Genomic DNA, 27488 nt, shown 5'->3' on the forward strand with positions numbered 1-27488 from the left:
ACGGAGGCAACGGGAACTTCTTTGCAACGACTTGTCGTTGGGTGAAGTTCTCAGTTCCCGAAACAGCTGACGCGAGTTCCTATTTCTTAGCATAATTGAGGCGTATAACCATGAGGGCCTCACGATTCTTAGCAAATTGGAGCTTGACTGTGTTTTCGCGGTTGACGAAACAGAACTCTGCGTTCGAGGGGAAGCGAGACGAGACAGCCGCAATTGCAGTCAAACAGAAAAAACTTTCAAGCTTTTCGTCTGGTGTTGATTTACAAAGATTGCATAGAGGACTCCTTTGTAGTGACAACAGAAAAGTGTGTCTGCCCTTTGGTGCACGTCCGATCCAGCTCACAAACAGTTTATTTTAATCGATGAAATTCAAGCAGGAAAACAGTGGCACCGACAGCAACAACACCAATTTCTCCAGTTAACCCGTTGGTCGCCTCAGAAGTCTCAACTACATGCCTCACTGACTACACAGCCTACGGCTCTTCTGAGTTTCTGGTGTGGTACAGTCGTTACACAGCTTCTTTCTCCAATGCCATATTCGGTACCTTGATCCTGTCGAGTTCAAAAATTGAAGTTCCTCTTTTAAGTGCAGCAAGGCCACAGACGTTGTTTCCTTGAATTTTAGTGAAGTTCCGGAACTTGTGGATTTCAAAAGGAAGAGTTTTTTTGAGGACACTACCTATCCGACGTAACATCAAACGAGTCTTTGCATGACATGTCATCTTGTCTTTGATACACTGTTTAATAAAAGGTACGCACACCTTCTACTAGCACTTAAACAGGTCTAGCAACCCTGCAAGTGTACATACAGCGGACGGGAAGCCAAACTGAGACCCTGAACAAGCAAGCGCTGCTTGTGCAGACTCGCATACAGTCTCCACCCTGACGCAGTCTGCACCTCGAAGACACTCCGACCCCGCTTGTCAAAGGACGAAGAGGCCATACCTCGGTACACACTCGCATGTACATGCAGATATATGCAGATGCACACTCTGCATGCACTCTGACATAAAAACAAAACGTCTCCTCGCGGCATAGACACGCCTCGGAAAGGGGGTCGCGACCGGACTGGAAAGAGTAGAGAGAGTGGATGCTTTCCAGAGGGTAGTGTACATGCTGTACATGCTTTTCAGAGGCGCAGCAATGCTGGGGGGATACGAAGGCTGAAAGCGACCGCCGACCGGCCCCCCGGATATCGATCAAATCCTACGCGAGACCCAACAGTGCACCGCAGAAGCCCTGTCCGACCCTTTGCCGTCTCAGCCTCTCTCGGTTCCTTCACGTTCCTTTCTCTTTGTCCTCGTCGCTTCGTCACTCGAAGACGGACCACCGATTCTTGCACACTGCGGCTGCTCTCCTGATGACACGAACTGGATCGTCCAGGGCAGGGGAAACGCCTGCAAGGACCTGAATACAGAAGCATAAAGAGAAAAAACAAAAAAATGAAAACAGAAAGGAAGAAAAACGGTGAAGACAGCAAAAGATAAAAGAGGAGATAAAAGAAGAGACACTTCCTCATCTCGAGTCAAGTCCGCAGCATTCGAACTCACCGCAGACCCCCGTCTCTCTTCTCCACGTTTCTCCCATCCCTTCTCCCTCTGGCGACTTTCCGCTGTAGCAGACTCGCGTAGATCAGCCGAAAAAGAGTCTCAAATCAACTTTTCCACTTCCAATCGTAGTTCAAGCATTACCCCACACGTAACTGTCTCCTTCCAGCGTCGAGGACATGCATTTTCTCAAGTGTAACGCGTGAGCTTCGCTTCGTCTCCTCTGCCGACAACACCCGACAGCATTTCCGGCACTGCAAAAACTTAAACGATAGAGACACCCGAGACACGACGGCTACGTCTCTCCCGCGGAGTGCGACAAGGAGGGCCTGCGCAGAGAGTGGAGAAGCTCTGATGAGAAGCTGTCCCCGCTTTTTCTCTGTCTCCGGTATCTCCCCCCGCGGTTGGTTCAGCGTTCGCTTCCCTTCGGTACTTCCGTTTTTCTGCGAGCGCGTCCGTACCTCTTTCTGCATTTTGGCAACGACGCCCATGGGTCGGTCTGCATAGTTGATGGCTGCCTGGAGTGCGAAGAGACGGAGAACAGGAGAAGCAAAGCCTCCCTTAGAACTCGGATTGTACAGAAGCCCTCTCTCTCTCTTCCTCCTTCGTTTCCTCTCCACTTCTTCTCGACCTCCTTGCTGTGCAACGGCGAGGAGAAAAGGAAGAATCAGATGAATGAAGCCGTCGAGAAACTGGAGTTCCATTTCTTCGAGTGCATGTGAGCTGCCTGTGACGTCCGCCCTCCCCTCCACAATCTCTCCGTTTCTCGCGTTCTTCTCCCCTCCTCTGTCTGCTTCTTCCTGTTCCCTCTTTTCCAGAGTTCCTTCCCTCTCTTCTCCGTTCGCACTGCGAGACACGGGGGCTTCCTGCAGGTTTCTTGTCGCTGGAGTCACATGCAGTTCCGTAGGTGCTCTTTGTCGTGAAGCGCCATTGGAAGACTGATAAATCTGTGAGTCTGTGGTTGTCTCTTCACTGGCGCCAAGTGGAGACGAAGCGAGAACTGCACGCTGAGACGCGAGCTCACGCAGAACGCGTTTTCGCCGTTGCGCCGAGAGAATCAGAAGAAGCGTGGACGCGAGCAAGGTGTCTTCGGCCTCTTCCACAGCTGAGAGGAAACCCGCGAAAAGACGAAAACCGGGTGTACAGACACCCGAAGGCGACGCCGTCGACGTCTCCGCCTCGCAGCAGAGAGAGCTGGGGTGTCCCGACACAAAAAGCACCGCGTTGCTTCTGTCTTTTTTCTCTGTCTTGCATGCGCTCTGTGTCTCGGCTTGCCCTCTCCCGCGCTGGTCTGTCTCCCCCCCTGTTTCGCACACAGTTCGCTTCTGTCCTCCAGAAGGACAGCTCGCGCCCTTCGTCCTCGCGTTGGCTGCGACGCGCAGAAGGCTGCGCGTGAGCGGATGGAGAGCTGGCCGAGAACTCTCAGTCTTGTCAGAGAAGTACAGAGAGACTGCCCACAGAACCAGCGTCGCGAGGAGGCCGCGTTGCGGTTGCGGGTCGCATGCACCGAGAGGAGGAACGGTCGAACCGGAAGAAAGTTGGCGACTGCATGCGTCGTCGATTCCGTGGAGGAGAACCTCCTCGACAGGCAGACAGGTTGCTGCGCGCGCGAGGCTGGCGACGCCAGGGAGAGCTGCCAGACGGATCTGAAAGGCAGAGAGAGAAGGAGCGTCCCGCGCTCCTTTGGCTCCAGGGACCTGCGGACAGAGCGCCTGAAAAAGTGACACCGAGGAGGCGAAACGCGAAACAAGCGCCTCGGGGCCCCGCGCGGCGAGCTGTCCACGGAGAGTACATACACCCGAGCTGGCAGCAACGAGGACGCTTCGCGCGACGCGTTTGCGTGACCGATCGGAGAGACGGAAGTGGAGAAACGTTCTCTCGTCGCTGTCTCTCAAGTGTCTCCCCACCGTGTGCCTCGCGTCTCCGCTTCGCCAGTTGTCGCCATCAAACGACGGCGGGGAACAAGGCAGCAGGGGCAGCAAGCCGGGAAGAACTTCTTTATCTTCTTTTCTACTCGTTCTCCTTTCCTTTTTGCCCTGTCCGCCGCCGTCTGTCCCCCCGCGCTGGTCTGTCCCTCTGGCTCGATGGTCGGCTAGTCGCTGCATCTGTTCCTCCCCCTGAAAGCAGTCGCCCTCTTGAATCAGCAGCTCTGTCGTGAGCGTCACAGGGTCCGCCAGGAGTCGCGCGACAGCTCGCGAGGACGCGAGCGCGAGCCATAGCGCCGGCAACGCTTCGCGTGGAGACACGCGAGGGTGATTCGGAGACACCTGAGTTCCAGACGCTGCAGAGAAGCCACTGTCGCGCAGATGCGGCGCAGGCGGAGACACGCAGGTCCTCCCTTCGCCTGCGACCTGCTCCTCGTAGCGGCGAGAGCTCCGCTCTGTATCTGAGAAAACGTGGAAGACAGGCCGACCTTCGGAGACAGCTGCGAGAGGCGCGAAGACCGGGAGAAGAAGCGTCCGCAATCGCGCAGAGGTAAAGTCTTCTGCATGCGTTTCCTCACGCAAAAACAAAGCCTCCACCGTTGCCCGGCTCCAGACAGTTGCTTGGACGGCCTGCTCGCACGGCGCGGCAGGCGCGGAACACGGAGAGGAATTCGTCTCCGATTGGACGCAGTCTTTTGATTGCGTGCCGTCTTCGTCGCAGGCCTTTCTCTTTAGAACCTTGTGTTCATCCAGAGCGGCCAGCAAGCGCCGCAACGTGCCGGTGTCGCGCGCGAAATACAAGACTGCTTGGACAACTTGAAGCACGGCCGCCTCCGAGAGGCCTCGAGCAAGGTGTACAGACCCCTGAGACTTGCCCACTTCCGTCCAGGAAATACAGCGATCTAGAAGCCGTTCCAGGAAAATCGACAGATCGCTCGGTGCGTCCTGTTCTGGCTGTCTGCGTGAGTTGTTCTCGTTCTCGGGGGCCGAGCCCCGCGCGAGGAAAGGCAAGACAGCAGGAGCGAGAAGAAGCCCGCATGCTTCTCCTTCTGCGTCTGTCTCTGTTTTCGTCTCGCCTTCGCCGTGTACGTCTGTCGCGCCCTGCCCGACAGCGAGAGAGAGGAGAGAGACGCCCAGAGTCGTGGCTTCCGCGGCAGGCAAAGCGTGAAGAAGAAGGTCAACTAGACGGCGAAGGTGACAAAGAAAAGACGAGGAGTCGACAGTTGAGTCGGACGAAGCAACGCAGACAGCATGTCGAAGTGCTACGATGAGAGGTGAGAATGCGTCGCATGTCGAAACGCGACATTGACTTTCTTCGCCCGAACCCGACGGCCTTTCTCCAGACGACACACAACCTGAAGAAGCCGCGCTCCGAGAAGCTCTCTCGGGTGTACATACACCTGACTCGCCGGACGCGTGACTCCGATCGTTCGCCTGGAATCCGCCCCTCGCCCTGTCCGCCTTTTCTTCGTTTGCCCTCGCGTTTGCGCAGACCTGGGCGATTCGCAGCCACGCAGTGAGGCACTCCGTCGTCGTCTTCAAGACGCGCGTACCCACGACCTTAGCTCTCTCCTTCGACTCCCTTTCTTCGCCTTCTCCAGGCTTTTCTCTCCCCTCGGTCCTGAGAGAAGAAGATTGGGCAGCCTGCGCCGCGCTCGCAACGAAAAGGGCAGCGATCGACCGCTGCAGTTCTTCGAGAGCAAATCGTTCAGAAGAACATGTCGAGTGGTTTGCTGTTTCTGCGAGAGCTCGCCCCGAAAGACCTTCGTCGCTCTCCAGCAACACCGATGAAACAGCAGTACGCGCCTCGCGTCTCTCGCCGGTCTCTGCTAAGGCGCAGGGGCGCTCCGACGGGGACGGAGACGACGGAGAAGAGGTGGAAAGCGTACAGGCCGTAGAAGGTCTAGAGGAGAAGGGAGGAAAAGACGAAGAAGGTGGAGAATCAGAAATTCGCATCGAGGCAAAGGCCAAGGGAGTCAAGTTCGACCGGCCAAGGAGAACAGCAGCGACGGCGAGAGCCATTTCCAAGGAGACAGCTGGAGGAAGAAGAGAGAGAAGTGAAGAGCGACTTGTCTCGGGGGATTTGGCCGTTGTGCGCGCTTCGCTCCCGCCACAACAAGGCCCAGAAGACAGAAAGTGGACGTCGCTTTCCAAGGAGGGGAGAGAGCCGCGAAGAAGTAGCGTGCCTGATTCCAAAAGAATCCGCGAAAGCGACACGGCGAGAGAAGTGACAATCGATGGATTCTGTGGAGAGGTACGTCGATTTCGTTTGTCGAAGTTGCGCGGCAGAAGAGAAGAGGGGAGAGACGAAGACTGTTCAACTAACTCAAGTATGGCCTCCGCGGGGACCTGCACGCTCGCTGCTCCTTCCCCAGGTGTCCCACCCTCAGTGTCGCGATTCTCAGGTGTACATACACTCGACCCGAACGACACCAGGGACCCGCGTGCATCTCCCTGACCGGCTGTTCCGTCCTTCTCGCTGCGCCGCAGATGAATGGAAACAGCGGTCGCGCTCTGTCGCTCCCAAAACGCGATTTGTTCAGCGAGTGCATGCGCTGAAAAAGACGCAACAGACGGCAGTTCTCTCCTCGCCAACAAAACATGCTGCAACGCTCGCAGGAGGCCGAGAAGGAAACTTGAGGAATCCGTTAAGAGGCCCGAGAGACCCTCGAGACGGAGTGTCATCTCCAAGAGATTCACGTAGGAGTTCTGAAATGTCACCGCATCCTCTTCTTCTTCTTTCTCTCCTTCCTGTCCGTCTTCTTGCTCTTCATTCTCTTCCTTCTCTTCGTCTTGTTTCGCTTCTTGCTCCTCGTCTTCTTTCTTTCCGCGTTCGTCCTTCCGCCCTTCCTTTCCTTCCCTCTCCCCACCCAGCGCTGGCACGCCTCCGGCCCCAGAGTCACACAGCACCGAGGAAGCAGACGCCACAGAAGAGGAGACAACAGAAGAGGAGAGAGGAGAGGAGACAACAGAAGAGAGAGGAGAGGAGACAGGAAACGGGTTGCTTGGAGAGAAACCTAGGAGAGAGGCGAACAAGCGAATAGCCACATCGCGCAATTCCGGGAGCTGTTGGGGAAGCGCGGCGACTTCTGCGATGGCTTGGAAGAGCGGGGAGAAAGTGTCAGTTCGCATGCGCAGCGCCAGGTGACAGCGAGCTCGCTTGAAGAGCGAGAGGAGACGAAGAAGAAGGAGGCCAGCTTCCGCGGGGGAACAGGCATCTTCATTCGCCAAGACACCAGCGGCAATGCAAGTCGTCAGAAAGCGCTCGACTATTTGTACAGTCGAGACGACTCTCGGCAAAGCTCTATCCCAGGCGCTCAGCAACTCCTCCGTTTCTTTCTCTTCTGAACGGTAAGCTGCCTCGGACGCCGGAATTCCATTTCGTTCTCCAACTCGCCCCGATTCATCTTCTTCGCCTCCAGGTCTCGACCGCGAACCCCCCGAGGAAGCTGCGGAGTCGCCCCAGCCTTTCCCGTTTGGAGCAGAGTGTGCCTCTTCTGTCGAGACAGATGTCCTTCGTGTCTTCCCTCCGCCTTTCCGCGTCGCCTGCGAGGAGAACGCCGACGGACAGCAGGCGAGGGTGAGTTTGAGCAGCGGAAGGATGCATGCGTCCAGAGACACTCGACAGACTGAGGCTGACGCCACGGCAGACCGCAGAAGAAACTGACACGCAGCCGTGCACGCAGGGCTTCCAGGGGGCTGTTGAAAGTCCACCAGCGGACCAAACAGCTCCTCAAGGAGCGGTCGAACTTGCTCCAGAACCTCTGCAGGCGGCGAGGAGGCAAGAGCAGCAGAAGAAGCAGAGGAACTCGTCTCGCTGTCGTCTTCGGGTCCCTTCTTCTCCGCAGTGCCTTCGCCAACTTGTAGAGCTCCACCGTCTTCGTCGAACGTGTCGTCAACCTGTACAGCCCGCTTGAGGAAGATGACCCAGAGAAGAACCAGTTGAGGTGTATGTACACTCGGCGCGTCGAAGCACGACTGCAGCATCAACCCCTGGAGCGGCTCGAGAGTCGCGAGGGCGGCAGAAGGAGGGAAGAAAGGGAGGACAGCCGTCGCCGTCCGTTTTACGTCCTCCAGTGTCTGCTGAAAACCTTCGTCTGCTGCTGACGCCAAGGCGTCCATAAGATAGAGAAGAACGAACGAGGAAAACAGCGGGGACGATGTGAGGGCCTTGTGAAACGCCGAAACGAGCATCTCTTCTGAAAGCAAACCGAGACAAAGGCGAATTTCTTGTGGAGGAGACACCGAGACGGACAGCGAGATGAAGCAACAGGAGGGCGCGGCACATGTGCGGCGCGTTCCCGTTTCTTGTGCTTCATAGCCCTCGACTCCAATTGCAGACGCAGAAGCTGCCGTTAACGTACGTGGACAAAAGACATTAAGCGCCCGTGTTTCTGTCTCAAACACACAGCTACGAATGCCTGTCCAAGTCGCCTGTGTCGATTTACCTCACAGCTACTTAAAAGCATACCGAACGAGTTGCACTGCACAGAGTCCGAAAAGACGACGACAAGACAGCACAGGTCGCGGCAGATAAGACGACGCTCGAGGGAGTCCATGAACCACCAAGGTGGAGACCGCGTATGCAGAGAAATTGTGACCGAGGCAGGCAAGTACATGCCGGACCCTGGGGTGTACAGACTGCAGTCCAGGTGTTGCGGAATGGCGCGACGCGCGCACAGAGGGGCGAAAACGAAGGCGACACACAGATGAACCACGGAGACGCAGCGACAGGGCGACGCGTATTAAAGGAGACGGCGAAAAGACTAGAGGTCGGGAGAGCCAAGAGCGAGAGGGGACAGAAGCCCCAGCAAGCCGCAGAAGGAATGACAGAGAAACTTTACCTGTGATAGGAATGGGTGCATTGGCTGGTGGGTTGAAGGAGATGGGGAAGTACGTCATGGCGGCGTCGACGACGTTTTCCAGGTCCGTGCGTTTCATGAGTGAGGAATATGTGGACCCGAGGACCGCGACGATCTCGAAGAGGAGCAAGAGACACCGCGGATCTCTCTCGCCCTCCAACTGTGTACATACAGCTGAAACAACGTCGACGCCGCCTTCTTTCTTCTTGCGCGTTGCCAGGGCAGCGACTTCTGTCTTGAAGTCCCTCAAAAGCACCAAGATGAGTCGCAGAATCAACTGCCGCACATTCTGCGCGAACGACGGCGCATGCACGTCCAGCAGAACTCGACGCATCATCTTCTCGACCAGATTCTGCTCACCTCGCTCTCCTGCTCCTTCGACGCCGTCCGTTCCGTCTCTTCCGCTGTTCCCTCGTTCGTTTGCCTCTGGCACTTCTGCGGCCTCTCCTCCGAGAGGACCCTCCTCCGCGTCTTCCTCTGGAGACTCTTCAGGTGCATAATTTCCATTCGAAAGGTGTGGGGCCGCGCCCGAAGCAGCGAATGCTGTGTTGCCCTGGGAAGGTTCGTTCGCGCTCTTCAGCGCCGCTTGGTGGTGAGTAACAAGCGCAAGCAACGCGGTGCATGCGCCTTCGACGACGTACCAGTCGTTTATGTTTTCAAGACAGAAGGAGACGAGGTGAGACAGAGTTGCGTGCTCTTCCCTTCGATCCAGAGACGACGCTCCATCTCCATTCGCTTCCGGACTCTTCCTTCCCTTCTCCTTCTCGTCGTGGCGACCACTGGCTTGTCTTGCGGGATCTCTGAGGTCTGCGCATGCAGCCGAAGGCAACGAGGCCGCCGAGGACGAAGACAAGGGAAGTGACGGGGTCCGCTGCAGAACCTCGCCTAGAAGGAGCGCGGCGCGTCTTCGCCGTTGGGCTTTACGTGCAAAGGCATTCGGTCCACTGGCGCCACCTGCCTCGTCGTCAGAGTCCGCCTCCGAATCGTTTGCACCTTGCGCCGTCGACAACGTCTCAGAGTCTGCGGCGTTGAAGACAGATTCGTCTCCCTCCCTGTCTGGCCGACTCACTGGAGAGGCGGCACCTGCCTTGGAGGCGATTCCGGACTCTGACCTCCTGGACCTTGCGTCGACAATGAATCGCCGAAGAACTCTGGTCAGCTGCAAAATATGCAGCGCGCCGCTGCAGAGTTTCAGCGAGAGAGATGTGACAGCTCCTTCCTGCAGGCGCTTCTCCGCCGCCGGGCTCAGCGGCGGAGACGGCGACCGGGGAGCTTTCGACCGAGATCCGGAGACACTGGGAGACGATGACGCGCGCGGGGCGGAAGCTGAAGAGCCAAAGGAGATGCGGGGGGAGGAGACGCAGAGCGGAGAGATGCTGTCGTCGTCTGGGGGTCGAAGCAGGACGTACGCCCGGACGGCATCTTCGAGACTCATGTGGAGGTAGCCGACCTGCGAGCGCAAGTGAGAAGAGAATGAGAGATTTGAACGACTTTCCACTCGAAGAGAAACATCGGAGGAGGTCGGAGACGCCGACGACGGTGAAGACGATCGCGACGGGCTCCGAGCGTCTGACCGTCTGTACAGTTCGTCACTGGAACTCGACGCTTCTGTGTCGCATGCGCGCTCGCGCAGCGGCTGTCCCATTGGCTGCATGTCTGAGTCTCTTCGGGAACTCGGATCCAGTCTTGTCTTGTTCGATGTCATGCTGAAGCATGTCACACGTTTCTCCCCAGGCCTGGACGCTCTTTGCACGCTCCCAGCGTCAGGGCAAAGTCGAGTCTTCTATCGCGGCCACTAGTAGCTTTGTCTTTCGATGCATGCAACGACCTGCTGGAAACGGTCTCTCTTGTGAATGGCGACTTTCCGGACAGAAAAAACGGGGAGTCGCGACGCACTCAACGATCCCGAGCGGGACCTCCCGGTGTCCTCGACTGCTCATACACCAGAGGAGGATTGATTCACCGCAGAACTTAACCCGTGGGACGCAGCCTCCACAGAGTCTGTGGCGGACGAAGGAAATGCAGGAACAGAGAGACCTGGACCGAAAAATGGCATGGACGATGGGTGTCCACGGGAGAAGTCGGATACTCGTGGAAAGCCGGGGGAAAGCGACGGAGGGAAATGCGCGACAAGCTGGAAAAGCGAGCTCACAACGACGAAACACGCACTGTGCATCCGAACGACAATGACCTGTCCTTAGTAGACGAGAGGGGGTAGGCAACAATTCCTCAGAAGTCCACCAGCGACCGGACAGCGACCGCGGCAGCAGGTTGAGGGAGGTCTTACTAGCGGCCGAGACTCAGGACAACAGGAGCCCTCTACCGCCATGCGACACACGCAGAACAACGCTTTAGATTAAGGTCGAAAAAGGAAACCTCAACGCAGAACGAGTCACTTCTTTCCCACAAAAGTGCTGTGGAAAAACAGCGCATGCGGGGCTGGGTGACTCGAAAATCTGGGAACGCGTCTGGCAGGCATCGTGCGCGAACGCGATACCACAGAAACGGAACCCCGTACTGGCTGGAGTTCAACAGTACGGACAAAAAACCCACCGTGTAAAGTGGACAAAAGCCGACAATGGAACAACTACTTGGGAGAAAGCAAATGCTGCGTTCACCAGGCAAGTGTCACGCCGCGTCGTAAAGAAGGCGGCTCAGCGTTGCCGGTGTGCCTGGCGTTGTCGGACGGCTTCCGTGTGTACCCAACAGAAAAGCTTTTACACTCTTACTATTTTCATTTGGCCACGATTTCTTTTTTGCCTATCTACTGTACCTAGCCACGTCGCCATTCTAAGGAAGTTGTCCCGTTGCAACGCAGAACGCGGAGGAATTCTGGATTTCCTGGGGCTCATGGACGAGGTTCTCCAGAATGATAGGCATGTTTCTCCCAAGGGGCACCGGCAGCTTACAGAGGCCAGATAAAAACGTTTCTGTCGAGCCCGAATACCAGACAGAACGAAAATGAAAGGGGTATTTCCCCGTTTGCGTTTCTTCTTTCTGTTTCGATCTACGTGAAAATCTGCTCGTGGGTGGCTCACGAGAGTGTCTCGGCGAGGGAGGTCGTCGTTACAATTGAGGTTCCGCGTTGCGGCCGACCTCACTCAAGCATGCCGCAGCCATTTGTGTGGTTTGTGGCCACCGAAACTTCCGGTCTTTTCTAGCGTACGTGCTGAGTTAGATGAGGGGTTGAAGAGCTGCCTCTGTCCCGTGTACGGGCCAGCTTGTCGAAGCAAAAAGGAAAAGTTGGGAAGATGCTTATGGGGTGACATTTCGAAAAAATAAGGGGATACGAGATACCATAACTTATGTGTCGCTTTCACATTTCGGGTTGAGCGGCAATTCATGGCCTCTACAGCGAAGAACGGGAAGCCCGTCTTCTTGTCAATGACAATTCAACCGGTCCCGATGAGCGATCCAGGCCCAATGCATACCAGATGGATATAATTGTTGTGGCATCTCAAGAGGTTGTATGTAACTAGCATCTCAGATGTCGTAACACTCCGTATCTACGTTGAAACAGCTGTTTGTGGGAAATAAAGTTGTTTCACTGACCTTTGTAGCTGCGCCATGCTGAAAAGTTCACCGACTACTGTTGCCGTAACGACTCTTGTTCTTTTAATGGGATTGAGCGTTAATGCAAGAGCTTTTGCGAACTTCGTTGAGTCCTACTGGAATGAGGTGTCGGCGCCTTGGCGACTTTCACTTAAGAGTAAGGATAGCGCGCGCACTTGGACTTAGAGCCTTTCTCCAGCAAAAAGTGTGTAGCCACTTGATACATCCCGGAGCTCCCTGCGCCCCGTGTACGATCCAATACTCGAAATTACGTTGGCGCACGTGACTGAATCGTCCAAGTCACCGTTTCTTTTGAGTGTCGATATGTTCCAATAGTCATCTGCGCCGGTTCTAGTCGTTTATGTCAGTCGATTTTCGTGCGAACGGGTACCATTTACACCTGCCTGTATGCCGGAAACATGGGAATTTGCCTCGCTACGGAAACGCCATTGATGCATCGAATGTATCGTGGGGATAATGTCCCAAGCAGCCTCCCTACCCTTTCACTTGCGTCTACGCGCAGCAGAAATGCGTCGTTGTTCCTGGGATTCCGTTTACTGGGACACGAGGGTTTCTAGGGTTCAGCCAACAAAAATCGCGACCAGAGAACATTCACATTCCTCGTTTCAAGACTATGACGTGACATTACCACGCCTGACACCTTCAGTTATGAACAGGACCCCACTCAACTGTCCTCTGACACTAGGAACACGCCTCTTCAAAGAAGAAATAGTGAATACCGTGCCGCCACGTCTTCGTTTGGCTATAATTCTCAGTCGTAGCACGGGACTAACTATCACCGATACCGAAGTTAGCCATTCCCTCTAGAAACTCTCGCTGTTGTTCCTGATCGTATCACGGCTAGTTTCCTACCGGCTTCTCCAGGTTAGTACCGGTATCTGTGTGCCGAACTTTCTCCATCGTTCCCAAAACCCTGTGCGTCCGCGAGTCTACCGTGCCGTTGCCCCAATGTCCCCCGCTGTGCCAGTACTTGCACTGTAGACTCCCCACACAGCGGACGCTCCGGTTCTTTTCGACACTTTAATGCCTTCTGGAACGCAGACTTCCGCGGAAATTTATTGCCATCTCGACACATGCACTACGGCCCCGGACAGCCAATGAAGAGCCGTGCGTTTCCCGGGGTGTGATGCACGGGATGTATAGACACCCGACGCGGTCACGCCGCTCGTGGCTTGAGGGACCGTGTTTCGCAAGCAGTATCTTCAGAGAAGTGATGTTGCAATTTTTCACTCCCTAACATTGTCAGGCAATGAGGCTGGCTTGTCCAGGGACTTTCTTTTCGAAGAAGAGAGGCAACCCCCTGACTTCTTTCCTGTCAAGTGGTAGTGACCAGCGGTTTGCGGCGTTGGCCATCGGGAGACAGCAACGCATGCGACTTCCCAGAAAAACGGCCCCTACTCTTTTGGAGAAAGTGCGCGCTACACACATGTGTGGTGTTTTTGGAGTCTGAGGTCCTGAGGCAGCCGTCGGCGTTTCGCGCCTTTTCCTCGACCTTTACACGACGAATGACCCGAGTAAGCCTGATCTAGTGAGCGCTTGCGTCTCTGTGTGAAGGGTTTCTGCCAGGATCGATTCTTCCCGAGCAGCGCCAGGGGAACCTGTGGTCATCTCCACACGCTCGTCTCCGGAAATCGTCCCCGTCGCATCTCGCCAAGGTGTCTTTTTCTGTTCCAGGAGGGGAGGAGTTTATGGGGGGCTCTCTCCTAAACGGCGGTACCACTCAGGGCATAAATCGGACATTTCTCGCGTCACTTCGCTGGATTTTCTTCCCGTTCGCCGCTCCTCTCTCGACCCGCAGTAGCGGCCTCACTAGCCAATCGGGAATGCGCGCGCGTCTCCCGATGCAGAGATGCTTTCTCCAGGTTCTTCTGCAGGCGTCAGGCGTAGCGTTGCCGAACACACAGCTACTCGTCTCGTCAAACCACAGAGTGGATTCCTCAAACTGAGTATTTTTTCGTGAGGTCTTCCGCGACTCCAAGAACCCCCCGCGCGACAGAGGGAGGCGCCAGACACAGACGGCGACTTCCTTTCTTGTCCTGATTCTCCCTCGAAGCGGCCCGTACACACTGGCACCGTCGGTGACACGTGACGGCATTCTTGTGGCTGCGTTTTCATTTTCGTACGATCCTTGTACAGCAACGAGTGTGACGAACACTCGCTCCCGGTTCCGACGAGGACGTTGTGCCGCCGCTTCTTTTCCTGCTTGGCAAAGGGCAACTGCCTATTGTGCGCATTTGGAGAGTCTAAGCGCGTCTTCCAGTTGGAGTGGATTCGCGTTTTCCCGAAAACTCGAAGCCGACTCAGAGCCACACCGACCTGGCTTCCCAGACAGGACGACAGTGGCTTGGGAGGAGGGGATTTTCGCGGTGAAAGGCAAGAGAGAGGAGAAAAGAAGGCAATCTTCACATGAAGAAACAGGTTCTTTTTATAGGGCGTGGCTCTGCTCGCTCGGGAGCTTCCCGCGGAAGGGCGAAGGCAGCACGCGCTGGCTCCAAGGTTTCACGAGTGGCAATTCTCACCGTTAAAGATGCCCAGTTGTTGAACGAACGCGCTTTTGTCCGGGCTTGCGTGTGGTACGCATGCGTGTGAGAGTGCCCGTCTCTGGGAGCCTTGAGCAAGTTCCTTTACACTCTTTCAACGGCCTGCAGCCTCGCCTCGCCGGTGCTCGAGGTGTAAGGGAAAGTTGATATGACGCCCTGTCGGCACTGCCGCCGTAAACTGAGACCAAGAGCTCAGCCAGCCTGTCGGTACAGCCCGGAAGCAGTTGGCTAAGAGGAAATGGTCGTTCTTTCGCTGAACTTTAGAGGGTTTTTCGTCGTGTTCTTTTTTGTCGCGTAGAGTTCGAGCGCCGCGGCTCACCTCTCGAGGGCCAGGCAGCTCGCTTGTTTCCGTGTCTTTTTTGCGAAAGAGGGGAGGCTCAAATAAGCTCGTTGAGGCGAGAAAACCGGTAAAGGTTTTTCTGAGACCCCACGCTAATCGATCAACGTTTGGTCTGTCACCCCGGTGTAGCAGGGTGCATGTTACCTCGACATTTGTAGCCTCGTCTTCTTGGATTTTCGTTGGCACGTTTCAACATCCTGAGCTGCATGCACAGGCACGACGACGCACCTGTCAGGCATGCTTCGTCACCGATGTCGTAAGCATGCACGGGACCCTAACATGTACCTCTGCATACATGTTTTTATAGATTTCGTTCTTGCACATTTACATCTTTTCATGTAGATGTGTGAGTGTGTATTTGATATTTGGCATCGGCTGCATGTTCTCCGGCGCATGTGATTCGCGTGGAGCGTTTCGCTGTCGAGATGTATCCGTTTCGAGTTTCTGCTTCCGAGCAGAAAGGCGTCACTCTCCACAGTTCACACGCGCTCGGTGGGGTGGAGCCGACGACGATTTCTGACTCTTCTTCGCCGGGTCGGTTCAGCTTTCCTTCTCAAGTGGATGTCTATCAAGCGTCTCCAGCCTGTCGCTCTGTGGGAGGCGCGCCTGCCCTGAGTCTGGCTTCCCTGAGCTCCGAAGCCTCTTCTCGGCAGGCGGAGACACAACACCCTGATGAGTTGAATCCACCCTCTTTCTCTCTTACCGGTGGTTCGGCTGTCTCTCTTTCGGAGACTAGCACGCTGAAAGGGATAGACACTTTGAAAGGAGACATTTTTCGGCGTTTTCGACTTCCCCGGGACGAAGACGATGTCGACAGCGAGGCCTTATGTGGCGACCTGCGCGAGGGTCCCGGCTTCTCGCCGTCGCAGCTGCTCGGCGAACCGCGGTCGCCCCGACAAGACAGAGAAATGGACGATGACGACATTCGCCCCCCGCAAAGACTGAATGCCTCTGAGGAGTTACTTCGGTTTTCTAGTTGGCCCACGGGGCGTAGAGAAGATGACGAGTCTGTCCCTCGGGAGATGGTCGAGGATGATGTCGAGGACTCTTCGCCTCTCTCCTGTACCGCTGCCTCGCGGCTGTCTGCGGCCTCGTCTCTTGCAACTGCTTCGTCTGCGTCTCCCGAGCTGCCGAGGCCCGGCGACGCCGAGCCTGCCTCCACGCAGAGCCTCGAGTGTGGAGCGAAGAAGTTCGGGACCGGAACAGGCCGAGGAAGAAAGCGAGCGGCGCTGAGGGATGAATCGTGGCGGAACGGAAACGCATGTGAAGGAGGGAAACCGGACGTGGACGCTGGAATTGAAACGCTGTCGAGACTCCTTGCGAAGAAATGCAGGTTGAACAGCAGCTCCCGCGAAACAGAGCCGGACTTCCTTGGCTTTAAGCCGATAGCGGGGACGTCATCAGTGTTGGGATCGCCTCTCTGCGGGTCCGCAGTGGCAGCAGTGACCAACAGCGGAGGCCGAGAAGAAGGTACGTTGCCAGGCATGCAGGCCGGAGTCTTCGAGCGCATCCTGGGCAGTGTCTCTTCAGAGTTGTTCGGCACTGGGGTCAGCAAGCCTCCGGAGCCCAACGCGCCCGACGTTCTCACGCCGAGCGGATCCGAGTGGCCCGGAGACACCAACCAAGGCCCTGAAGACAGACCGGCGGGAACGAAGGATGCGCAGATGAGCCAAGACGGCGATTCGGACCGAAGGCCAAAGGCAGAGCTGCCGGCCGCCTTGGACGAAGAGCCGAACTTTTTCAGCGCATGCAAGGGTAGCGGCGACTTGACTGAGGAGATGGGGAAGTCTGAACCGTTCAGGGACTTTTATCGAAGGCGGAAGTCGTCGTGCTCCACGTCGTTCTCGGCGGATCCGGCATCGCCTATAGAGCGGTCAGGCTCCCGACCGTTTCTCGCCTCCAGTTCGATTTCTTGCCGCCTTTCGTCCTGCTCCTTTTCTGCGTCTCTGCACAGCGGCGCAGACAGAGCGCATGCCCTCAGGTTGCCTGTGAACTCCACAGAGCTCGAGCGTGTGTCGGAGCGAAAGAGACGTTTTTCGCAGCCCGTCGATGCCGGCGAAGCATCACCGGTGTCTCCGAGGGCCCTCAGCGGCCAATGCCGCAGGGGCATGGACCTTTCCGGAGCAGACGACCTTCCTGAGCATGGAGGTGACGCGAGAAGCAGGGACGAGAGGGAAGACCGGGGTCGGAGACCAGGTCGTCTTTATCATTGCGAGCGACGCCCACTGCCAACGGAGAAGCAGAAGCGAATGCGCATGCAGGAGCTCCTGGCGATCACTCGGTCCCCGCCTTCGCGCATCGCAGCCTCTCCACCCGCGTTTTCTGATCCGACGCGCCCAGAGAGAGGCGCAGCGGCGGTCTATCGATCGGTGGATTTGGGGGCTCTCCGCACTCGTACGTGGACGCCGCCCATGTGCCTCACGGCGGTCAGCGAGCGATGTCCAGAGCGTTGGTCGAGAGCAGATCCTGAGGGGCGTAGCGGAAGCTCGCGAGCGGTGCAGGTGGGCCGCGCGTCCCGTGTGTCTGTTGCTTCTCGCCGCCGCAGAGAAGAAGAACGAGACTTGGGTTCTGTCTCGGAGGCCGCGTCGCCGCAGGTCGAGTCACACGACAGCCGCTATGTGGTGACCGTCGAAGACTCCGAGCAGTTTCTTCCTCCGTTCGCATCCTCCCTCGGCCGTGGACAGAGCGGCTCGGTATACTCGTTCTCCTCTTTTTCGGTGACCTCGTCCTGCCTGTCGGACTCGTCTTCGATTCTCAGTGGGGAGACGTTCGCCCCTGGACTTGCGCCGTCGAGTGCAGGAAGCGGCAGCGGGGAAGGTTGCGCCTCTTTCGCCTCCTTCGGATTCTCAGAGGGCTCCGGCCCCGGGTGGCTCTCTGGCGCCGGCCTGAGCTCCCCAACTTGGACGGGAATCACGGGATCGACGAACGCGTCGCCGCCTGTGTCTCCAAATCTCCTTGCTTCTTCGCTCACGTTGCCCCTCGGAATGGCCACCGCTCCTCCGCCTCCAACGTTCTGCGCTGCTCATCTCGACGCAGCTTCTACTCCTTCGGGAGCGCCAAGGAATTTTGAGCTGGACGGAGCGCCAGAGTCTGGAACCGAGGGTGGCTCTTCGCGTCGCACCTCGCCCTGCCATGTTGCTCGCGCGTCCTCCGCTCAAGCTCCCAGGGGGGCTCTACGAGTCTCGTCTTTCTCGCCGTCATCGTCTCCTTCGTTTGCGACTGCGTTTTCTGCTTCTCTGCAGACGACGGGGGTACGTCGTCCGCTTCTTGTGACGCGGGGAGCACCTGATGTCTCGGGAGGCCGTGCGAACTGTATAGACACCGCAGGTTGCGGGCTTCCTGTTGAGTCGGCGCCCGCGAGCTTCGCGCGGCGCATGCGTCCGCGGTTCTGCGAGACAGACGACTCTGGAGACTCGAGAACTCCGGGCCAAACGGAGGCGAGAGTCATCGACTATGTGGCGGCCAACCGCCTGCTGCGGGAGGCGCAGTTCGAATAAACGCCTGCGTTCCGGGAACCGGAAAAGGCGAAGAACGGGGGTGTCGAGAGAGGCGCGGACGCGTGCTCCGAGACGGCTGAGCCTTCAGACGAAAAACGCGGAGAGAAAAGGGCATTTCGCGAAGACAGCATGGGATTTCGAGGGATATCTGTCTCCACCAGGTGGACTGTCTGGATTTCGACGGCGAAGAGAAGCTCGAGGTACACACCAGTGTGCCGCAGTCAGGAACAAAGGGAGTTTAAGCAGTCGCTTCGCTGATGTGTTTATATGCCAGACGCCATCAGGGCCATTTGGGATGCTTTCGTTCTCGAGCTGAGGCGCTCCGCGTCGGTCGCTCTGGTGTAGAAACGCGGTGGTTCAAACTGTCAGCAAGAGACAAGGGAACACAAACGCATTTCCAGGTCTATCTGCGAACAGGAGCCCGAGCGCACAGAGAGCCGAGAGAAGCGACAGACGGTTTCTACGACGGGCCAGTCTTTGTGTTCCGACGGCCGCGTACAAAAGATACACGCTGCCGGCAACGTCCCTGCTTTGAGTCTTGCTGTCTCGCCAATTCAGGGGAGAAGCTGGAACGTAGGAACGAGAGCGGAACACTGGAAGGAAGGTGATTGGAAGAAAGAGAGTGGAATAGTGAAGAGAAGCCGCAATAGGGAAGATAAATGGGTTGAGGGAAGAGACACGAATAGGAAGGAAACTGGGGTCTCGGAAAGAGACTGGAATTTTGGAAAGTAACTGGCATATAGGAACGAAACTGAAAAGACGGAAAGAAATTTGTTAGCGCAAAGAAACTGGAAGTCGAAATTGAAACGACATGCCGGGGACCAAAACACTTGCGCAGCTAGAGGCCGTGTATACATGCCTAGGGCGGTTGATTGTGGGTAGAATTTCAGTTGCGAGTCTTTGCTCGATCCGCTCCTCAGGTCGCTTTCTGGCGGAGGGGGCAAAAGAAAGACCAAAGGCTTGGTACTTTCAGAAAACACGGAGAGCGGGTTTGTTATGGAATCGTTCGCAGGTTCGGGTGAATGCCCCGTCTCTCTGGATACGGTTTAGCACACATGCGGTTGCTGGTACTCCGAGGACACCCTAACGGCGAGACGAGAACTGTGTTTCACAGAAAAGGGTGAAGTTCACGCGGTCGCGACTGAGGAAAATGCTTTATCGATTGATAGAGTTAGTTGCGAGAGAGAATGTGGCTTCCCGACCAGAGGAAACTCACAGCCGAAGACGAGCAAGACTGTATAGAAGCGGTTGGGCTGGCGTCGGTCGTCGCCGAAATCGTCTTATGAGTCTGTGCGCAGCGAAGTATCGTGTAGAAAAAGAACTCCGCGAGAAGCGGAGGGAGGGATGCGCCTGCGTGTCGAGCTTCGATTTCCTCTTTCGGAAGGTATGCAGCACTCAACACCGTTGTTTGCGAAAGGCAAGACTCAGGCAGTTCAAGGCAAACGAGACGCTGCGGGTGACAGTGCTCCACAGAGCGCGTCTCACTTGTCTTGACAAAAAGCTTGCTTTACACCAACTCGCGAGAAAAGATATGTGCCATTTTTACGGCACACTCAAACCAAGGAAAATCCCTTCTCTACAGAGCCTCGGGCTCCTGTTCCGGTAAAGCGCCAAAAGAGTCGCCTTTCAGCTTTTCTGGAAACGACCAGTGCCGCGTTCAAGAAATGTACCTTTTTCGCCAGCGACTCGCGGCCATACGTCTGGACCATGAGGTCTTTTCTGTGCACAGCCTGATCAAGGAAGACCGGCCAGAGGCGTGTGTGACAGTCGAGACGGACTCAAGAAAAGCGTAAAGAAATGTGTGTAGAAAACTCCAGGAGATAGTCACGTCTGCCCAGGGAGAAATCAAGGCCCAAAGGCCACAGACTGCTGCTGAAGTGGAGAAACGCTTATGAATTCTCATTCGTTTTTCGACGCCTGCAATAGACGCGCTAGTGTACACCAATACATCAAAACACACAAATATACCTAAATATGCATGTGTGCAGGCTTGAAGAAAGAATCAATTGAGAAGAGGAAGCGAGCCACACCACAAGACCAATCACGATTGTGCTCCGAATGCTTGATAAATCACGGCTTGTTTCTGTTTCCTTTTTATTGTCGCTAAACCTCAAGAATCATTTCTGTGTCTACGTACACCTCTGCGTGTTTATCCCTCTATATGCATATGCATGTTTCCGTGTCGACGAAAGAGTGTGGACTACAATCTTTACATATATATATATATATATATATATACGTACAGTTGCATGCGCATGGATGCCCCGTGTATCTGAGAAAAGAAGTGACTTAATCTGAGTACGCGGAGCGACGGCAGGTCGTTTGTGGCGCGGGCAAGAGAAGTGATTTTCGTTTTTCTCATTCGGACCGACTCTTCTCGGTGCAATTCGAGCGAATCCAGAAGCTATCAGCCAAACATTGCCGTCTTCCTTACGCACACACGTTACCTTCAAATGCACCTATATATATATATATATATATATATATGTATATCTGCAGATATATGTGTTGTATTTGCATGTGCATGCAGACAAAAATCTATCACCGGGCTGTGTCCTGATCAAGTCTGGCAGCGCTCGGCGACAACTTCCGATGCCCCATTCACCCATGCCTTTTGTGGAGTAGAAAGGAAACTTGATGACTCCACTCAAAAGGGAAGCGATTTGAGTGCATGCGAGTTGACACAGAATTTAAAATCATCCGACGGGAACTGACAAATAACGATCGTCTTACACACATTCCCCTCATCCCACAAACACTACACCAAAAACGTATATACACTTATGTAAACAAAACATATATATATATATATATATATATACAGACACACACGCGCATATATATATATATATATATATATATATATATATATATACCTATTTTATCGAGAACCGGGCTCTGTTTCCAACCTAGAAAATCCTAGGCCAAGACACCGTTGCATGCGTCTAGGACGACGCCAACTGGACCGCTGCCTTGTGGCCCAAAGTCCACATCTCTGCTTGCTCAGGTTTTTTCACAGCCAGCACTCGGTTCCGACGACCCCAGTTCTGGCGACCGCCTCTCCTCGATTCTCTCTCTGTCTCTTCTCCTGTCTGCGTCGCCTTACCCTGCCACCCTCGCCTTCTTTCAAAAGCTTCAGTTTTACCTCTGTCACCGTACAACACACCAATATATATATATATATATGTATATATATCTTTATATACAAAAAATGTATATATATATATATATATATACATTTAAGTATATATATCGGCAAACACAATACCGTGGCAGATGGAATCCAACCATCCTGGATACAGATAAAACTATTGATATATATATATATATATATGGATATCAGCACAGTCTGTATCTCTGCAGGGTGATTTCATGCATCTTCGACATAAGGAAAGAAGGTGTAGATTTACAGGAAAACTGTCTTCAAAATCACCTCTGTTGCCAAGGTAAGCGGCGTCGCTTCGGGGCGCCTGCGGTTTGGGCAGGCGTTTCGAGAGATTCACAGACTCTCCTGTCTGAGCTCTCGGAGCTGTTTGCCGCGACGTTTTCGTTTCTGAGATCAGCGACTCTTGCGCCAGAAAACCTCACATCTTTCTTCTTTCTTCCGAGTTCTTTTTCGCTCTCTTGCAATGCTTTCCGGAGCCCTCTTTCTGCACTTGGCGGGGCCTCGACACTCTCTTCCTGTTCTCCGTCGCTCCCCGCGTTGCTGTTTTTTCTGCGCGTCTGCAGACCTCTTGTCAGCCTCTGCGCTTCCACTGTTTCTTCTTCTTCTTCTCTCCTCGCCTTTCTCCGTTTCCTCTCTTGACCTTCATCCACCATCTCAGCAATGATTAGGCGTCGACCAAATCTCCTGTCTCCGTCGGGCTCTCGCCGTCTCTGAGAGACTGTCTCCTCGCTTCCGCTTCTCTCTCCCGTTTTTCCTGCGCTCTCGAAGGCCAGCTCGTTTCCTTCGTCGTCTTTCAGCAAACAGGAGTGACTATTCTCTGACTCAAGACTGACGCCGGTATTTCCTCCCTTCTCGCTTCGCGCCTCCTCGCGCGAAGAAGAGACACCGAGGGGACCGGTTAACCGTCTTTCTCTCCCGCAAGTCAACTGACTGTCTCCAGGACAGACTCCTCCCGGCTTCCCTCTCTCCAAATGTCCTTCTCTCAAATCTGCTTCTTGCAAACATCCTTCTCTGCGTCTCCAGTCTGTCCGATGCCCTTCCTTCTCTCCTCGCTTTTGTCTGAGATCCGCGCATCGTTCTCCGTCCCCGCGTTCGTTTCGCCTTGATGGTCGAAGAACGGGAGAAGCCAGACAGTCGTGGAGCTGAGGGCTCGCGACAGGCGCGAGAGCAACGCGTTCCAGCGCAGTTCCGGGATGCATGTACACCCGGCTCTTTCGAAACCGCTTGACGTTCTCCGGGCGAACCTGGTCTCTCTTTCCGCGTCTCTCCTGCGACCAGCCTCGCGCATTCATGCACTCGTTCGTTTGCCTCTCGCAAAAAAGACTCGCGTCGTCCTCCCTTTCTCTCGTTTGGACGTTCTCTCTCAGCTCTTCCCTCCGCCCTCGTGGTCGCCGCCTCTGCCACCCTCCAGCTCCTAGGGAAGGAGACGAGAGACACACAGGAGAGACATTTCCGGAGAAAGCGTCTTGCTCCAACTCCGATGTTTCGAGTGTCTTCTCGCCTTCCCGCTTCGACAGCATGCCGCCCATGACCGGCACCAGTTTCACCAGTTTCTGGCCTTCACCAGTGCCGCTGCCTGTCTCTCTCCACGCAGTGGAGACTGCAGCAGATTCCGAATCTCGGAACTTCTGCGAAGACGGCAGAGACCGAGGCGGAGGCGTCAGGCTGGTTGTCTTTGCTTCCGGTGGACGTTGAGATGCCGGCGTCCGACAGAGACTCTCTGCTTTCGCTCTGCGTTCTGCCCCTCCCTCTTCGGTCCTTGCATCGTCTTGTCTTCTGCTGCTTTTCTCTTCTTCGCACTCGTTCTCTCGTGACTCCGGTCTTCTGTCTCTATTCTGCTTTCCAGCAAAGAGCAGTGCGTCTTTCAACGCTTCTTCTCGCATACGTCGGAGACTCTCACTTTCTTCGAGGCGGTAAGACACGCGATCCACAGCGGAGGGAGAGGAAGCAGAATGCTTTGAGTTCGAAGGCATCGAAGCGGACAGATCGACTGCTTGCACTGGAGAAATTCGTCGAGCGAGGGGAAAGAGAGGACGCCCGAGAAGGACTGACAGAGACACTTGTTCTTCGCTGCAGATGAAGACTTGCGGCATCTCTCCTGCCTCCACGAGCTGCTTCAAAGACGCATGGGCGGAAGCAGAAAAAGGCAAAACAGACGCGCGAGAAGAAGCAGAGCGGGAACAGAGGTACTCTCCAAGAGCGAGGTACATAGCAGAGATCATGGCCCGTACCAGGTTTGCTGCGTCAGTGTCTAGGTCGGCCGCGCTAGCTGCTGTTTCATTGGGGAGGACGAGAACAAAGGCTCTCTGCCTTCTCTGTTCCTTGTTAACAGTTTCTCCTGGTCGCGAAGAAGTGATGGAGACAGAGGCATCAAACGAACGAGGAGCAGTTCCGTCTGAAGCCTCTGACAGCCCTCGGAGCTCGTCAGCCATATCAAACAGAGACGGAGACGCTACGGAGAGACTCGCGTCTCGGCGCTCTCGCGCCCCGAGTGCCTCGCAAATCCACCTCGCGAGGCCAGACGAAAAAGTTCCGCACACAAACGATTCGCCTTCCGAAAGTGACAAGGCCTCGGACAGCGCGCGACGCAGATCTGCAGAAGAGGAAGAAGAAGAGGAAGAGAAAGACGAACCAGAAGGAGAGAAAGAAGAGGTAGAAGAGGCTCTCAGTTCTTCCGAAGAGTGTCTGGGCATCTCAGCGAAGAAGTCGAGCACGACAGTCTGGCTTTGTCTGACAGAAGAGACACAGCAAACAGACAACACAGAGAGAGAGCAACGAGCAGCCTGAGAGTAGGAGACATTCGCTCTCCAATACAGAACAAGGCTTCCAACACACCGTCTAACTCGGCGAGCCGCGGCTGTCCGTTTCGCCTGCCGAAGGTCGAGAGCGTTCAGTCGAGAGGCACAGGGAAAGGAGAAGAAAGGACGGCAGTCAAAGAGTCTTTCGAACGCAGTTGCACAGACGCATATCCGACATGCACCCGCTTGGTGATCAGACCTCGTTCGCGCAAAACTCTTCACTGTTTGGAAGACAGCGAAAAAACAATATCGAACTCGAATACTCTTCAAAGAACAAGAGACAACAACAGGAAGCATGCATGTGCATGCATGTGTCCGTAGGTGAGTCTCACTCTTCCGGATTATTCTGCCGCCCATGAGTTTCTTCCCAGCAAAGACGGCGCATGGTTTTCAGTGAACGCGATTCTCCTCACCTCAGGACATCTGCGAGTGAGTTGCTGCTCTTCCTCTGAAGAGTGTGACGCGCATGCGCCTCCTCCTCTTCCCTTTCGCCTCTGGGTTTCGATTCCGATCTCGCAGGCTCTTCTTCTCTCGCAAGTCGCCACTCCTTGTTCTCTCTCGCGCTCTTGTCTTGCGCGCTCTGGGACTCGTTCTTCTTGCCCTTCTCCTTCTTCTGCTCTCCGTCAGAGCGGGGACAGGCAAAAAGGAACACGGCATCTCGCAGGAGATTTCGGCGAGAGATAAGGAGGGGCTGTTTAGCATATCTTTTCAAGATTTCAGAACTGCTGAGCGCAGCCGCAGGAAGGTATGCGTCGGCGACGACGATCTCCTTCCCGTCCTTCCTCCGAGTGTCTGCGAGGCCGCCTCCTCGGCTACGCTCCGCCGCCTCTGCTTCACGTCCAAACAGAACTCCTTTTTCTGATTTTACGCAAAGTGCCATGCGACCTTCTTCTGGCACGAGGTACCGCCAGTCTGGCGCTGCCTCCGGACAGCAGAAAACGCCCTCTTTCTTCCTGGGCTCTCCTGCACCGTCTGGCTCTCCTGCGCCTTCCTCGGAACGACGCTGCATGAACGCCGGAGAACTCCGTTCAGACAGCTGGGCGACCTGAGGCGACTGCACTTCTTTCTGCTCCTTCGCTGTCTCCGCAGACGCCTCGGCGCGGGGCGCCAGCTCCCCTGGTGTCTCTCCACGCTTCCGGAGAGACTGCGCCCAACTTTGAGAAGCGCCGAGAGACTCGAGGAGACACCCTACCACGTAAAGCCCTCTCGCACACCCCACACTCGAGGCAGAGACACCTGGAGGCGCGGCGAGAGGAAAGGCGGAGCTCGACGCGTTTGAAGACGAAGTTGGGCCGGCTGGCGAAGAAGGCTCTTCTGGAGGAGGCGAGAGACAAGCGGGACTGAGGATAGGGCGATTGGCGAGGACGCAGCCGAGCACCTTTGTCAGTGGCAGAGAGGCTGGCTCGGTCACGAGGAGCGCGCAACAGACGGGATGCCATCCGTCAGTCAGAAAGTAGGCGCCTGCATGCAGACAAGGAGAGAACGGAGAGTCCAAAAACTACAAACGCATGGAAGAAGACCAGTTCACGCAAGTCATCGTGGAGGTGCTCAAGTGTCTGGATACACGCTCTGCTGCGGCTTGGTCTCTTCATAGGTCTTGTGGCGGGCGTCCGCTGCATGCACGGTGACGCCTTTGTCACCAGAGTCGCCTCCGGCAACTTCGCATGCGCTTTGATGTTCACGGGAAACCTCTTCCACCAAATCCTCTTTTTCAAAAAAAAAGACATCCAAGGTGGACAAAACACCGCGAGAGCGACCAGTCGTAACTCACCACTCCATCTGCCTCTCTCGAGTAAATCGTCGACCCTACGCGGGTCCATGGTCTCCGCTTTCTCCTCATTGGTCTCCCCAGTTCCCGGTTGCGCCTCTTGCGCTCCCTCTCGCTGTTCGTCTCCCGCGTCTTCTTCGGTCGACTGCAAGCCGTCCGCCGCGAGGGAGACCGGAAGGGCGTCTGTACACTCCAGCTCTGTGCGGGAGGCGCGGCGCCCCAGCGTGGTGGACGCCGAGAGGCAGAAAACGAGGGGGAAGAATCTGAGAACGAACTCCACGGGGCACTGGCCGAAGCGGAGGATGTCGCCATCGAAGAGCTCGAACCATTTTCTCTCGCCTGTGGGGTCCTCAGCCGTGACGGCTGCGTTCTTCCCCAGACGCGTCTTTCGATGCGCCTCTCTCAGCTCGGGCGGATAGCGCAGAAGCGCGCCATTTCGCCTTGTCCCGCTCGACGAAACGTCCACGAAAAAGACGCGACCTGTCCGAGACGCGGACCACCACACGAGGTCCGACACAGCAGTTCGGTCCGCTGCATGCGGTGTCTCTGTCCCATCTTCGCTGTTCACCGGAACAGTCGAAGAAGCAGAGGGAGAAGCCCCGAGAGCAGAGGAGAGAGTCGAAGCGAGAGACGAAGGATGCGTCGACAGCGAGACAGTTGAGGATTCCGACGAACGTGCGGCGCCGGAGGGTCGACGGTCGCAGTGGCCATGCGCTTCTCTCTCGAGCTGTCTGCGAGGTCTGCGGGGAGTCGAACCATCCGAGTCAGGAGGCAGAGGAAGTACGTCTCGCACAGAAAGACAGACGTTTGCAGCAGAAGGCGGGAGGACTCGAAAGCAGCCATGGATGCGACTGACGCCGCAGTCAGCGAGCCTGATGGCACACCGGGGGCTCCGTCCGACACTGAATGCGGGATCGACAGGGTCAGGAGACGAAGGTGAATTCGCGAGAGGGGAGGAAGCGACTTTTGGAGATCGAGAAACGCATGCAGAGCTCGTCTTTCGGAGGTTTGCCTCTTCCTCTTCGCCTGGAGCTGCGGGCGAAGGCGGGGAGAGAAGGGAAGGGGGCAACGCCCACACCTCGCCTGAGACACAGTTGATCAGTTTCCAACTCATGACCCCGAGGTTGGGGGGGCGGAGGGTGCACTGGAGAGCAGGCTTCCAGGCGCGCGGTTTTGCCGGTTTCTTCGAGTCTGTCGTTCAGACCCCGCCTGCGGAGGAGAGTGACGAAAACGTCTGAAAAAAGGGATGCTTCATTCGAGAAAAACGCGTGAGTTTCTTCGGCTCTCCAAAGTGCACGCCCCTCCTGTTTCACTCGGACCCTGCGGAGAACAGTGGGGACGCGGTTTCGTCCTGGCGAAAGCTTGGACGGTACATCTCTGCTGTGTGCGAGGGAACTAGAAGACTACTGCACTCCACTGAGCAGAAAGTGGAGCACCGCGCGTCTGTGAAGGGGACGCAGGGCAATCTCGGA

General features: G+C 55.8%; 4 protein-coding genes across 4 annotated transcripts; 2 read left to right on the forward strand and 2 right to left on the reverse strand.

Annotated features, from left to right (window-relative positions):
- Positions 1 to 632: 632 nt before the first annotated feature.
- On the reverse strand, positions 633 to 10911 carry TGME49_222230 (hypothetical protein). Its single transcript, XM_018779959.1, has 3 exons — positions 8317 to 10911; positions 2009 to 7671; positions 633 to 1407 (listed from the first exon to the last, which is right to left on the reverse strand). Exons 1-3 carry the CDS (start codon positions 10037 to 10039, stop codon positions 1312 to 1314), a joined length of 7482 nt encoding a protein of 2493 aa, XP_018638307.1. The 5' UTR covers positions 10040 to 10911; the 3' UTR covers positions 633 to 1311.
- Positions 10912 to 15212: 4301 nt separating this feature from the next.
- Positions 15213 to 18284, forward strand: TGME49_222240 (hypothetical protein; the record flags this gene model as incomplete). Its single annotated transcript, XM_002370002.2, has 1 exon — positions 15213 to 18284. One exon carries the CDS (start codon positions 15213 to 15215, stop codon positions 18282 to 18284), a length of 3072 nt encoding a protein of 1023 aa, XP_002370043.1.
- A 284-nt stretch (positions 18285 to 18568) lies between these two features.
- TGME49_222245 (hypothetical protein) lies at positions 18569 to 21446 on the forward strand. Its single transcript, XM_018779960.1, has 2 exons — positions 18569 to 19886; positions 20815 to 21446. The coding sequence occupies exons 1-2, from the start codon at positions 19435 to 19437 to the stop codon at positions 20996 to 20998; spliced, it is 636 nt and encodes a 211-aa protein (XP_018638308.1). The 5' UTR covers positions 18569 to 19434; the 3' UTR covers positions 20999 to 21446.
- TGME49_222250 (hypothetical protein) lies at positions 20953 to 27382 on the reverse strand. The gene is made up of 3 exons (XM_018779961.1): positions 26020 to 27382; positions 24662 to 25709; positions 20953 to 24180 (listed from the first exon to the last, which is right to left on the reverse strand). The coding sequence occupies exons 1-3, from the start codon at positions 27128 to 27130 to the stop codon at positions 21714 to 21716; spliced, it is 4626 nt and encodes a 1541-aa protein (XP_018638309.1). The 5' UTR covers positions 27131 to 27382; the 3' UTR covers positions 20953 to 21713.
- Between the last annotated feature and the right edge of the window lie 106 nt (positions 27383 to 27488).

This window comes from Toxoplasma gondii, chromosome II (assembly GCF_000006565.2).
Source record: "Toxoplasma gondii ME49 chromosome II, whole genome shotgun sequence".
Taxonomy (NCBI): Eukaryota; Apicomplexa; class Conoidasida; order Eucoccidiorida; family Sarcocystidae; genus Toxoplasma; species Toxoplasma gondii.

Bases quoted from the DNA above. Each gene is read 5' to 3' on its own strand.
- TGME49_222245 (XM_018779960.1), top strand. From the start codon at position 19,435: ATGCTTTATCGATTGATAGAGTTAGTTGCGAGAGAGAATGTGGCTTCC. The intron at 19,887-20,814 runs GTAAAGCGCCAA...ATGTGCATGCAG, and splicing joins AGCCTCGGGCTCCTGTTCCG to ACAAAAATCTATCACCGGGC.
- TGME49_222250 (XM_018779961.1), bottom strand. From the start codon at position 27,130: ATGAGTTGGAAACTGATCAACTGTGTCTCAGGCGAGGTGTGGGCGTTG. The intron at 25,710-26,019 runs GTGAGTTACGAC...GTCTGCATGCAG, and splicing joins CGAGAGAGGCAGATGGAGTG to GCGCCTACTTTCTGACTGAC. The intron at 24,181-24,661 runs GTGAGGAGAATC...CTCTTCTGTCAG, and splicing joins TCACTCGCAGATGTCCTGAG to ACAAAGCCAGACTGTCGTGC.
- TGME49_222230 (XM_018779959.1), bottom strand. From the start codon at position 10,039: ATGACATCGAACAAGACAAGACTGGATCCGAGTTCCCGAAGAGACTCA. The intron at 7,672-8,316 runs GTAAAGTTTCTC...GTTTGCTTTCAG, and splicing joins TGCACCCATTCCTATCACAG to AAGAGATGCTCGTTTCGGCG. The intron at 1,408-2,008 runs GTACGGACGCGC...TTCTGTATTCAG, and splicing joins TTGCCAAAATGCAGAAAGAG to GTCCTTGCAGGCGTTTCCCC.